Here is a 14670-nt window from a genome sequence, read left to right as displayed (position 1 = left end):
ACAAAGGCTTCTATCCAGCCATGTGGAGTGACAGGAGATTCCAGAGGTTAAACTCTTGGCCTCCAGTCTCACAGAATCAATATGTTTGTACAGCTGCATGTTCTCCAGATTTACCGACAAGAACAATATCACATGGACTTGCTACAGGACATTTCACAGACAAAATTAAGTTGCTTGTTTCTGGAGCTTAATGGAATTTAGGCTGTCTGAGTCAAAAAAGAGTCCCTGCACATAGGAGGGCGGCTTTTAATGTAAACAGAAGCAATCCAGGCTTCTAGTATCCAAGTCCCTCCCACAAATAATGTGCCACAGGATGGATGTGCTGTTCTGCGTATTATGAGTAACAAGGTTGCCAGGGAAAGTGAGGAATAGCAAGAAAAGAAACAATGTTTTAGTGGGTCCCCCCCCTTTCTTTTCCTCACTCCTGTCTTCTCTCCTCAGCTCTTCTTTCTTCCTAGGGGCTAGAGGGGACTGGGGTGGAGGAGAGAAAAATTCAAAGAATCTCTAGTCGGAAAACTGCCCAATAAGAAAGACCTGAAATTCAACCAGATCAAAATAATGAATTAGCATGCTTTGCTTTGACATGTGTTTGGAGATTTTACTTCAGGAAATCATCATAAGCTGTTAGATTTCTTCAGCTTTGAAATAAAACCAACTGGGAAAAAAACCCATGTGATTTTAAGTAGGTGGCTAAATGGTAATTTCCACCTGGGACAGAGCTGTGAAAAAATCTCCCACAGAGGATAGATTTAGCAGCACTGATACTGGATTCATACATTAAATCCAGACACACCGCTGCTTCAGATAGCGGAAGGGGATAGTGAATGAATGGGAAGCCCTGGGAAAAGCAGGCAGACTTCACACTCACTGGGGCCATGCCTGGTTGTAGGTCAGGGAATCCTGGCAGCAGGTACGTTGCAAGAACAAGAAGCTATAGATGTCAAAAGAGAAGGGTGGTTTTCCCCAGGGCTAGGGTTCTTAACCCTTTTCTCAGCATGGTCCTTTTTGGCCATCTGGTATTGTCTATGGACCCCTTCTCAGAATGTTTTCAAATTAACAAAATAAAATATATAGGACTATAAAGGAAACCCCTTATACTGAAATGCAGTTATTAAAATAATGTTTTTAAAAATTCATGAGCCCCTATTAAGCTGAAATACAGTTATCAAAATAATATTTTTAAAAATTTGCAAGCCCCCAGTTAAGAACCTCTAGGCAGGGAATTAATAAAACTCTCCTGCATCTTGCCACAAGGATGTAGGGACCTGAGGATTTGGTATACCCTACAGCTATAATGATCAGGTTCAATCAATTACACCTTAGGGCCTTCCAAGCTTGGGATGCCAGTAATTAGCCCAGGACCACCCCAGGGCAGCTGGTAGCTCAGTGTGAAGAGTGCTAGGCCTAGACTAAGGAAGACTTAAGTTCAAATCTAGCCTCAGACACTCACTAGCTATGTAGCCATGTATAAGTCACTTCATCTCTGCTTTCCTCAGTTTCCACAATTGCAAAATGGAGGTGATAATAGCAGCTAGCTCCTCCCAGGGCTGTTGTGAGGATCAAATGAGGTAATGTTTACAAAGTGCTAATCATAAGGACTGGCCTAGAGTAGGAGCTAGGTAAATGTTTCTTCCTTTGCTAGTGATGTGAATTCTAAGCACTGCGGCATGGAATACCAGACTTGGAGGTAGGAAAGCCTATGTACAAATCTTGTCTCTGACCTATATTATCTGTGTGATCCAGAGGAAGTCATTTAATCTCTCTGAGCTCAGTTTTTTTCATCTATAATATGAGAGGCGTGTGTGTGTGTGTGTGTGTGTGTGTGTGCAGACTCTAAAGTCCCTTCCAGCACTAAATCTCTGATCTTTTGTGAATTTGTATTAGGGTCTGTCCATTCTTGAGTAGCTAAGTGGTGTAGTGGATAGGGTGCAGGGCATGGAGTCAGGAAGACTCATCTTCCTGAGTTCCAGTCTAGCCTCAGACACCTACTAGCCATGTGACCCTGGGCAAGTCATTTAACCCAGTTTGCCTTGGTTTCCTCATCTGCCGAAAGAGCTGGAGAAGGAAATGGCAAACCGCTCCAGTATGTTTGCCAAGAAAACCCCAGATGGGGTCACAGAGAGTAGACGAGACTGAAAAATGACTGAACAACAAAAATGCCCATTGGATGGATTGTCATGGAAATCCCCAAGGGAAACAAACCATCTTGGGGTCTCCCACAAAAGAGGGAGAGCTGGGGATTTGAAGCTCTATCCAGTTCCATGCTACAAAGAATGTTTCTATCAATATTTTGTAACATGGGTTTGTTTTTCTGTCATTGGCTTCTTTGGCATCCCTCTTTTCCTTTTCCATTGCAATCACAGTAGCTCAAGAACTCATCTCTAGATGGTGAATAGCCATCCAAGTAGTCTTCTTGTTTTCATTTGATTGCCTCTCCAATCCATTCTCAGAAACGCTACCAAGTAGTCTTCCAAATACTCTACTCTGATTACTTTACTCCTCTACTCAAAAAATGTTCAATGGTACTTCATTGCCTATTGAATAGATTATACATTCCTGATCCTAGTAACGCAGGCACTCATCGATATGGATTCAACCTATCTTTACAGCCATATCCTCTTTCAAAAAAATAATTAACTAATTTTTAGTTTTCAACATTCACTTCCATAAGATTTTGAGTTTTAAATTTTCTCCCCCTTCCTCTCCTCCTCCCTCCTTAAGAGGGCATGCAATCTGATATAGACTTTACTTATGCATTCATATTAAACATATTTTCATATTAGTCATAATGTAAAGAAGAATTAGAACTAATGGGAGGAAGCATGAGAAAGAAGAAATAAAACAAACCAACAAAAGAAAAGGAGAGCAAATAGTGTGCTTCCATCTGCATTCAGACTCCAGAGTTCTTTCTCTGTATGTGACAGCATTTTCCATTGTGAGTCTTTTGGAATTATCTTACATCCTTACACTGCTGAGAAGAGCTAAGTCTATCAAAGTCAGTCACCGTACAATGTGGCTATTACTGTGTACAATGTTCTCCTTCAGCTGTATCTTATATTACCCTTTCTACATACTCCACCTGCCAGCTAAACTGGATTATTTGCCATTCCCCAGTCCTATTCCTTCTCTCTCCTGTCTGTATACTGTTGCACATGCCAACTCTACCCCATTTGGTGCCATCTTCTCCAAAGCCCTTCCTTGATTATCTCTTTCTTCCTTTAATGAAAATAATCTTTCTCTCAAATTTCTCATGGCATTTTTCCTGACCTCTTCCTTTTTCCTTATCATAGCCTGCCCTGTGTCATCTATTTGTATATTGTTGGAAACATTATGTTGGGTTGGAAAGAGCACTGGAAATCATGATCTCAGACAAAGCAAAAGTAAAAATAGTCCCAATTTAATGAGATAATCAGGGAAACTACAGCAAGTTTCCTTGATAAAGGCCTCATTTCCCAAATAGATAGGGAACTGAGTAAAATTTATAAAAAAATAAGATCCATTCTTCAGTTGATAAATGGACAAAGGATATAAACAGGTAGTTTTTGGAAGAAGAAATCAAAGCTATCTATGGTCAATATGAAAAACTGTTCTAAATCACTATTGATTAGAAAAAAGACAAATTAAAACAACTATGAGTTACCACTTTAAACCTATCAGAAATAACAAATGCTGGAGGAGAAAAGGGAAAACAGGTATAGTAATGAACCATCAGTGGAGTAGGGAATTGGTCCAACCATTTTGGAGAACAATCTGGAGCCATACCCAAAGGGCTATAAAATTGTGCATACCATTTGATCCAGCAATACCACTACTAGGTCTGTATCTCAAAGAGATAAAAAGAAAAGGACCTGTATGCACAAAAATATTTATAGCAGCACTTTTGTAATGGCAAAGAATTGGAAACTGAGGGGATGCCCATCATCTAGGGAATGTCTGGACACATTGTGGCATATGATTGTAATGCTATGGTGCTATGAGAAATGACAAGGGGGATGGTTTCAGAAAAACATGCCAAGACCTATATGAACTGACGCAAAGTGAATTGAGAAGAACCAGGAGATCATTGTGCACAATAACAGCAATGTTGTAATGGTGATCAACTGTGAAAGACTTTGGCTAATCTTATCGATAGAATGATCCGAAATAATTCCAAAGGATTCATAATTTTTGAAAAAATGCTATCCATCTCCAGAAAAAGAATTGATGAACTCCAAGTGCAAATTGAAGTATAATTTTCTCAACCCCTCCCTTTTTGGGGGGCTTTTTTGTGATACAGCTAATATGGAAATGTTTTGCATGATTTCACATGTATAATTCATATCGTTGTTTGCCTTCTCAGTGGGCAGAGCTGTGAGGGAGGGAGAGAATCTGGAACTTATACTAAACTGGGGGAAAGAAAGAGCATTGGACTTGCAGTCTTGGCTTGAATCATGTATTATTTGTGTGATTATGGAAGGAAAGAAGGAAGAAAGAGAGGAAATAAAGAATTATCTACTTTGTGCCAGGCATTATTACCATTTCACAGTTGAGGAAACTGAGGCAGACAGAAGTTAAGTGATTTGCCCATGGTTACACAGCTTGTAAGTGCAAGGCCATATCTGAACTCAGGTCTGCTGTCTTCAAGCTCAATGCTGGATCCACTATATCATCTACTTACCTCCGTGGGAAAGTCGATTAACTTCTCTGATCCTCAGTTTCTTAAGCTGTGAAATCTACTACTTGGATTAACTACCTACTTGTCAGGATTTTTATGAGCAGTACTTTGTAAAACTTGAAGTGCTATTTCAATCAATTGTTATTGTCATCACTGCACTCTATACTTATTAAGAGTATAGTCCATGCTGTCTAGCTTTTGTGTAAAGCAAATCTGTATAAAATGTTTATTGCAATGAAATAAACCTCCAGTTCTTAAAATTGATTCAGCTGTGCGGTTCAGACATCCTCACTTCCCTTTCTCAGAAAAGTCAAAGTTAGGCGTAGCTTATCAGTAACCTGAGCCTTTGTGAAGGGAGGTATGATAAAAACTGATAGTGAGAAAACTGAAAATCCGCTGAGCATTTGGGATGTCCTGGGGATAGAATGCTAGAGCCAGGAAGGACATTGTCCCAAGCTGTTCCAGCTAATTTAGAGACTTAGAGGTTTTCAAAGATGATGCAGATTGGTTAGGGAAGCAAGACACATTTATTATCTTCTGCCTCAGAGCGGGTGGTCCCTAATGAGAGAGTCAGAGGCACAAGGGCAAGGAAGAAGGGACTGGGGACAAAGGATACATCTGGAACATGATCACCAGAGAATCAAGAAAGGATACAGCTGTGTCTCAGTCAGCAGAGGTGACAGCATGTATCCTCTATTCAGCCAACAGAGGAGTATTGGGATATCACCAGACTTTGGGCAAGATGATTCTCAGGCTATGACAGGAATAGGAAAGTGATTGATGAGCCTGGGAGGATAACATACTCTCCCGACCTGGAACTCAGATTAGATCAAGCTGTTCTTATTCCTCTCCAATTAATACGGGAATATCTGAGGCCCTTCCTATACAACAAAGCAACTCAAAAAAGTGGAGAAGAGCTGTGAATTTCATGGGAATGGTTGTAGTCTCACATAGGTATGTTTGTTTAATTTCCCACTCTTGAAGTCACAGACAAGGAACTGCTGATTATCAAAGGTGCATGCATGCAGGGTGGAAGTTTCCCAGCTCAGAAGATTCTAAGCACAGAAGGTTCCAGAAAAGGAGCACGGGTGGGGTGAGGTAGGGATGCCAGGCAGAACAGTATGTCCATCTAAAGCAAAAGATAGCCTGCCACAAGGAAAGTTACTGTCAGCAAAGTTTAAGAGTTTAAATCCAGTCTCTTCATTTTATCTATGAGGAAATTGAGACCCTCATGGTTTAGTAACTTTTCTAAAATCACACAACTCATTAGTGGAGTCATAGTAGGAACACAGGTTTCCTGCCTTGAGATCCATCAATCTTTCCATTACACATTAATTCATTTCTTTTTACTTCTCACACTCAGTAGATTTACCTCTTCAAAATTTCAGCATAGCTCAACCTTCAGCTTGGGAGGAAAATCTTTAAGGTGACTCCAAATGTCATTCTCCAATATTGTTACCTGAGATGTAAGGACATTTGTAGGTGAATCCTAGACTGTTTTAAAAATAAATTTTATTTTTCATTATTTTGTACTTGATAAACACAGATTAAAATGAGCATCGGCTTATTCAAAGAACCAAAAAAGAGGATTGTATGTGAAACCTGGAATCTCAAACAGCCTGGTCTTTTTTTTTTAAAGCATGTGCAAATTCAACATGTTAGTTTTAAAGATGAAATTATGTCTCCCTATGAATCCCCTTCTATTTTTGTCTACCTGTTGTTTTCTTAAGTGCTTGCAATCATAAAATTTTGCAGTCGGTTTGCCTTCCTAGTTATTTTTTGTTCTGTCAGATATACAAATGTTATCTGAACTCAACCCATTTGAGTGGGGGGAGGCATCTCAGAAATTCATTGGGCATCAGGGGCAAACAAGCTCCAGATAAGAGATTTCCTGTGCAGAGTTAGCACACAAATAATGAATCATTATTTATGTTTCAAAATGTTTACATGTTACAAATAAAAAAATGGTCTCGAGTAAGTACAAAAAGGAAAATTCTAATGAATGGACAAGGATTTAAGACTTAAAAATGGAACACACATTAGAAATCATCTAATACAACTCCTTCATTTTGTAGATGAAGAAACTGAGGACCATGGAGGGCTAAAATCAAACAGCTAATAAATAACAGAGTCAGAACTCAAATCCAGGTCCTCAGATTTCAAATTTAGGGTACTTTACCCTATGCCACCTTGTATTGATGACATGGGATCTTAAAAATAAATTTTGAGCAGTGACTGGGAACTCAAGTGGACTTGATGACAACTCCACCCCACCCTCACCACCAAGTAGGGTGTATAGTTAGGGATCTTATCTCTGTAGGATTAGTGAATTCATTAGACTCATAATTAAAATATTTATAGAGGAAAACATTTTTAATGGTTTTAATTTATTTTAAAATAACATTTTATTGATTTCTTTTGTTTTCATATCACAATTGTTTCTGGTTACTTCCCTCCTCTCACCAAACCAAGGAGTCCTTCCTTGTGACAAAGAAAAAGAGTCAAGCGATAAAGACTGGGTGACTTTGTCTGACAGTGTATGCAGCATTGCATATCCATAGTCCCTCATGTCTTTACCACAGGGAAGTATGTTTCCTCCCCTCTTATCTCTTGCCAAAAGTGGTTTTAATGTAAAGTTTTGTCTGGGAGAAAGATTTAAGGATCAAAAGCAATTGTGGTTTTGAGAATATCCTGAAGAAATAATAGACCTTTGATGGAAGGCAGAGACACTGTTTTTGCTCTAACTTCTCAGAGAGAGGTGACTAACTGCACCCCCTCCCTAAAGTTCAGATTTGAAATGATTCTTTTCCTAACTATAGCCATTTCACTAATGGTACTGAATGTGGTTGCTTTTTAATTCTAATTAATAAAATGGCTAATCACAAATGGCTCAGAAAAATAGGAAGATATATGTATGATATACATGTAAGTATAGGCCTATATACATGTTTGTATATGTGCATGTAGATAAGTAGATAGATGGAAAATACTGTAGGTGGTGGCACTTTCCAAAAACAGATGAAACAACCAGAATTGCAAGTGCATAGTAAATGAAGACAGCAGTAGTTAATTTTCAGGATAAATTATTCTTATGAAGTTAAGTCTTTGAAATGTCAGGTTCACCACCACACCCCTACTACATACCTCATCCTTAGTCCTTCATTATTCAGGGGCTTATTTTATTTTTCCCTTCAGGAAAAGCTAAGATTTGAATTACTGATGAGTGGTTTTATGTGGAAAGTAGATTTCCAAGGGGGTTGTATCATGGATGGGAAATTGAGGATTCTTTAGAGGATAATTGATGGTTAACTCTTTATACTCATGGATTGAATATTTCTAGTGAAATTGGCTTTATACTCTTTTTTTTTTAGCTTTATACTTTTCTCCCAGTATGGTATATATAGTGGAAACATACTTTGGTTCTGGAGTCTGAGGTTGAAATCTTGCCACTGACACTCACTTGATATTCTTGGGCAAATAACCCTACTCCCCTGCATCTCAGATTCCTCATACATAAAATGAGGGGGTTGGACTAGCTGGCTTCTGAAGTCATTCACTGCTTTAAATCTGTGATCCTCTTCTGTTTCACCAAGTTTGATCTGAGAGAGGTTAATCCTTCAATGAGAACAGAGCACAGTTATGCCAAGCAGAGGATAAGGCTGCTCACGTTCTGATTGGACTTGGATTTTGTGGTATTTATACCTGTTCTAGAAAATTGTTCTGGCAGGATGAATATGTATATGTGGATGAGAAGAGCCCTTACATCAGGAAAAATTTCCTAATAATTGGAGCTGTTGAAAATTGGGATGGGCTACTACTGGAGGTGTGTGGGTTCTCCTTTCTCGCATGGAGGTGGAGGAAGACAAGCTGAATTTGGGCTGGAGTATAATATATATGGAGGGAAAATGGTGGAAAATAAGTCTGGGAAGGTAGCTTGGAACCAGTAAGCCACTTTCCCTAATGATTAGTTTGTATATGTGTGTGTGTATATGTATGTATAAATGAATGAATGTTTGAATGTGTGTATACAGGGGCAGCTAGGTGGCATGGTAGATAGAGCTCCAGGTTTGGAGCTAAGATTCATCTTCCTGAGTTCAAATCTGGCCTCAGACACTTCCTACCTGTGAGACCCTGGGCAAGTCACTTAGCCCTGTTTGCCTCAGTTTCTTCATTTGTCAAATGAGCTGGAGAAGGCAATGGCATGGTTTTTTCTTTGCCGAGAAAACTCCAAATGAGGTCACAAAGAATTGGGCACGACTGAAACAGCTAAATAACAATACTAATAACATGTGTATACACATATATGTGTGTTCAGTGTCCTCTCCCCCCTCCCACCATCAATAACAAGTATTTATTTTCTTTCCTTCCAACTTCTCTTCTAACAACTAACCAAGAAAAAGGAAAAGAAAACCCTCATAACGAATATAAAGTCAATTGATTGGTTTATATTAAAGGAAGTTCTCGCTGCTGGAAAACAATATAGCCAGGGCAAAGCAATTCTCATTTGATATTCTCATTAGAGTGAGAATATGACTTCTTGAAATGATAAGAGGCAAATGGGCTAATCTTTTGTTTTATTTCAGTCCTGATTTACTCTTTTTTTTTTTTCCCTTCATACAGTTGATGGGCTGGATAAGGCTTCCATTGCAAACTCAGATGGACCCACTACAGGTTCCCAGACACCTCCTTTCAAGAGAAAGGGTAAACTCTCTTCTATAGGCAAGATCTTTAAACCTTGGAAATGGAGAAAAAAGAAGACCAGTGACAAATTTAGAGAGACCTCAGCAGGTATGAGTTTCATGACTTCAGTAGATGGAGATTAAACCAACTGTAAATTTTTGAAAATTGTGTGAAGCAAGGCCTTGTCAAATAGGTGAGAATTGGATCCATTGTTGATGGGATGATTAAGAGGGAATTCTCTCAAGATTCTGATTCTACCCTCTGTTCCTCATTTTGTATTTGTAGCATATTCTGTTTTGTAAATACATTCTTTCAGGCTTGTGTAGAGACCTATTTGTATCTGAGAAGAGAGAGATGAAGTGGTGGACAACAGGGAAGTCATGATGTCAAGACTACTATCATCTGTTACCTGAGCAGTAGCTGGTGGTGATATGCCCAAATTAAATTTTGAAATGGGAAAGGAAAATGTGTTCACTTGTTTTGCCTGCAAATCTAATGTGGTTATACATGAAAGAAATTGCATTTGTCATGCTGTAATATTTACTAAACTGCTGTCTCAGAATTGGTATAAGTTTAGGCATCAATCAACATGGACTCTATGTGGTGTTAAGACCCAACTGTTGACTAAATCAGTGGTTGGGAGTCTTTTATTTGGTGAGTTGTGAAATAAATCCCTATTACATGCCAGATGCTACCTTAAATGCTGGGATACAGAGCCAAAAAAAATGTAATGGAACCTGCCCATTCACACAGAGAGGGAATAGCAAGAGAAAGGAAGGAGGGGGACCCAGGACAGACCACAGGGGTCTTCCATATTCAGGTAGGCAGGGACTATATGATGATCAGTAAGTGGGAATGGGCAGATAGATAGGAAGAGAACAAGTGTCATGAGGACCCAGGGAGGAAAAAGAGGATGCAGGCAGGCAGGTAGGAAGCAGTTATTAAATGCCTATTATATGCCAGGCAGGGTGAACAGTGTCAATACTGAAACAGTCAAGGCTGACGATTGAAACTAGGGCTCTGGATTTAGCAATTGAGAGATCGCTGGTAATTACAAAGAGCAGTTTCACTAAGTGGTAAGATTAGAAGCCCTGAACCATGTGGTCAGTGCCTTCAATATAGCTGATGATACTGACAGTCATCAATGATTCCATCAGCGCTTTAAATGCTTTTATGTTTAATTGTTTAATTTTATATGCTCTGACAACATCCTCGTGAGTTAAGGAAAAGAAGTCCCCTTTTCTCCATTCTGCCATAACCAAGATCCATCACACAACAACTGACTCTCAAAAAAAAAGTCACTTTGACAGTTCAGTATCAGATTAAAACATGTAGAAATAAATATCAGCCCCATTATGCCTCTTAGCTTTTAATAAAATAGGTGAAGCTTTTGTCACCTGATTTGACTATGACTAGCTTTGTCCTTATTCTCCTATATGTCCAACAGCTTGCCTGACTGTGAGTAGCACAACCTACCACTTGGAGTGAGTGTTCAGGGCCTAAAAGAGCACGTCTAGGGAAAGACCAGGGACGTGTGTTGTCTTTTAGGTCCACAGCTGTGGAACAAAAAACATACGCCACGTCCAGCTAAGGTGAAAGGGACAGAGAGCAAAGAGGAAGGCACCCTGGGGAAACCCTCAGACTCTGAGGCATTTGCAGCTGTATAAATAATCATAATAAAAAACATCTAACATTTAAGAAAGAGATTACTCTAGGAAAACATTATAACAGCAAAGCTATTGGGCTTTATTTTTTCCAGTGGCAAGTTGTTTCCTTGTATGGAAGGCAACACATTGCCACCGATAAATAGGTTCAGTGTAGACAATGGGCGCAAGAAAGATTAGTAATTTCTATATACACCTTTTCTCTTCAGCTCTTTCCTGGCATCCGTGCTGCCTTCTTTCTTATAATAATAATCATATTTATGTAGCATTTTAAGATTCACATGTATTTACTTTCTTCACAGTATGTGCATGCATTATGACAGTGCAAATAGTATTGTTCCTGTTGTTCATATGAGAAAACTGAGGCTCAGAGAGGTAAAATGATTTGCCTATGGTCCTTAATCATCTCTTAATCAGACCCTTTTCCTTGTCTCTTCTCTAAGCCACGTTTGCACTACTACTGTTGTTCAAAGAAAAACTAACATTCTGTGCGCTGTGAAATCTGCCACACATTGATTGGGAACCAGAGTGGGCAAGCTAACTAAAGTGAGCCATCCAACAGTCCATTTGCTCCCTTTTTTCTTTCACTGGAGAGTTTTATAGGAATGGAACGGGGAGGGAGTAAATATTGCATGTACTATGTGCCAGAAACTGTAAGAGGCACTTTTTTTATCAATATCTCACTTGGTCTTCACAACACCCCTGTGAGACGGGTAGTTATTATTCATTTTATGATTGAAGAAATTGAAGCTGACAGAGGTTAAGTGACTTGCCTAATGACTGTTAAATGTCGGTGACTGGATTTGAACCCAGATCTACATGACCCAGTTCTCTACCCAACTGCACTACTAGCTGCCTCAGCTGCCTTATAAAAGCTGAGCGTCAGAATGTTATTTGTGAACCTCACTCACCTAGTTCCAGAATGCCACTAAATGAATAATCTAGAGAGGATAATTAAATGTTGCATTAACTGGCCTTTTTTGGTTTTTGCTTCAGAATTACTCCTAAATATGTTTGTGTGCATTTTATATCATACTCCTCTGTATCCATTTTTCCAAATACACTTAAAAAGCTGCTAATATTGTATGTGTTACAAATGTCCTATTACCCAGTGATTCCGTTGTATGTATTTAACTTTTGAACTGTCAGTGAGTGTTGCAGATTGTCCTAGTTAAATGTAAAATTTAAATGTAAAAGTACATGGCGCATCATTATTCAGTTTTTTCCAGATGAGCATGTCAGATTCATGGAGGCATCAATGGGCTTGACAATGGATGAAAAGAAAATTTTTTTTTAAATTTTAGGATCATACATTCATAACTGGAAGGGACCTTAGGCAGCATCTAGTACAACCCCCTCATTGTGTAAATAGAGACTGAGGCCCAAGGAAGTAAGCTTCAGATGGGTGCTTTTATTCAATGCCTTCTACTACAAAGCCAGTGCTTTCTCCATGGTGCTGTAATTATTATTGAATGCCTACTATGTGCCTAGCACTTTACAAATATAATCTCATTTGATCTTCACGTACCACCCTGTGAGGTAGGTGCTATTATCTCTGCTTGGTGGTTGAAGAAACTGAGACAGACAGAAGTTAAGTGACTTGCCCAGGCTCACACTATTACGTGTCTATGGTCATATTTGAACTCAGGTCTTCTTGTTGTTAGGCCCGGAGTTCTATCCACTATGCCTCTGTAAAGAGAGATTAAATTAAACTCATGATATCTCCCACACAGGGCAGCCAGGTGGCACAGTGTATAACATGTCAGGCCTGTAGTTCAAATCTGGCCTCAGACACTTACTAGCTGTGTTGTCACTTAACCCTGTTTGCCTCAGTTTCCTCATCTGTCAAATGAGCTGGAGAAGGAAATGGCAAAACTCTCCATTACCTTTGCTGAGAAGAGTCGGACACAACTGAAATGATTGAACAACACCAAGTCTCCCATACAGATTGGAAGCAGGTGTTTGTGCAGATCAACCACTAGGGACCTTGGTCTCATTATACACAGCCTTGTATCAGATGATGGTGGAGGAAGGGCTCAGAGAGTCTGTGAAGTCACCATATGACTGAGTGTGTAAATATTTTTATTTATATTAATTCAGATATTGACGTGCTGTACATCCATCTGTTAGAGGCTTCATTTCATCCAGTGTGTTTTTAATGATTAAAAAATAGCTCACATTCACTAACCTTGTTACAAAACAGTCCATCTCAAAAGCTGCTGCCAGCCCTGTGGTTTCTGAGAGCTCACATAACTTCACTACACACCATCCTTCAGCAAAAGGAGCAGGAAATCCAGGAAGGAATTGAGCGCTGCAGCTTAAACATTTTTGTTATGACTTCCTTTCTTACATCCAAACTCAGGGGCTTGATTTAGATGAGGAAACAAGACAAAGGTCAGAAAGCCACCTCCCCTTTTTCAAAGCTGGATAGAACCCACTCATTTTGCTCTTATTTTCAGGAGAGGCAGGTGTTGAAGTATGCTACCCTCCTCATGGATACACTTGAAGCTTAGAAGAAAGTATTCCTGTGAACTGGTTGGGTTCCAAAAGTTCATTTGGAGTCAGTTGTTTCGTACTATGCTTTCCCCGTGGAAACCATGTTATAAATGGCTAGGTTTCCAGGCCAGACAAGAAAAGTCTTTTAACCAAAAATGTAGCTGAATTTGCTTGCTTTGGGAGAAATTTCTTTTCTCTTATTATTAGTGATAATTAATAGATATTATATAATAATATTATTAGTGACTAAGTAGTTGTTAATAGTTTACAATTATTCTTTTTCCAGATATTTGTTCATATCATTTGCCAACTTAACTACTAGGGAATAATTTTTAGCTTCATACAGCTCTATTTGAGAAGACAAATCTTTTTTTTTCAAGTTTTATTGATTATTTTTAAAAATTTCAATTTCCCAATACCACTGCTGAATAGAACTATACCTTGAAATGAAATACAGCTAAACAAAACAAACTGACACATTGACTGTGTCTGGCCGAATGAACCTCATTCCAAACTATTTGTCTGCTGAGAAGCAGGAAGTATGATGCCCCATCAATTCTCTGGAGACAACACTGGTCAGTACATTGATCTGAGTTCTGATGACTTTTAATGTTGTTTTTTTAACATTATTGTGGTCACTGTGTAAGTAGCTCTTTTGGTTCTGTTTAGTTCACTCTTCACTTCATATCATCATTCACAAAGCATTTATTGAGCACTTACAGTACTATGTACAAAGCGGTCAGCTGGGTGCTAAGGATTCAAAGATAAAAATGAAACTAATCCTTGTCCTTAAGGAGCTTACAGTCTAACAAAGGGTGACAATGTATACATATGTGTGTGTGTGCACATGTAAGTGATTGTATATATGAGGATATATACAGACATACACATACATACGCACAAATGCACATACACACAAAATAGTGTGGGGAAGGTATAGGCATCTGGAGGGATCGGGAAAGGCTTCATGAAGAAGGTGGCTAAGCTGAAGGTAGGATTTAAAGGCAGGTTTTCTAAGAGGCAGAAATAGGGAAGGCCTCTGCTTAAAACACAGAGACAGGAAATGGAGTGCCCCATGTGAGAAATAAGTCCAGTTTGCCTGGACTGTAGTGCGGACAAAGAGGTGGGCGAGTGAGGAGCTGAGAGTGATACCAAGATTGCAAACCTGGATGATAT

The 14670-nt window shown here is 39.1% G+C and overlaps 1 protein-coding gene across 2 annotated transcripts in view; it reads left to right on the top strand.

The window, feature by feature from the left end:
• PHACTR2 (phosphatase and actin regulator 2) overlaps positions 1–14670 on the top strand; it is a 168203-nt gene that overhangs the window by 48355 nt on the left and 105178 nt on the right. For both annotated transcript variants that reach the window (XM_036766346.1, XM_036766345.1), the window contains exon 2: positions 9275–9442. In XM_036766346.1, the coding sequence (XP_036622241.1) occupies positions 9275–9442 (168 nt within the window). The remainder of the gene's footprint in view (positions 1–9274; positions 9443–14670) is intronic.

The sequence above is a fragment of the Trichosurus vulpecula genome, chromosome 7, assembly GCF_011100635.1.
Source record: "Trichosurus vulpecula isolate mTriVul1 chromosome 7, mTriVul1.pri, whole genome shotgun sequence".
NCBI lineage: Eukaryota > Metazoa > Chordata > Mammalia > Diprotodontia > Phalangeridae > Trichosurus > Trichosurus vulpecula.
Note: the sequence above shows the minus strand (reverse complement) of the source record. Positions and strands in the feature narration are given on the sequence as shown.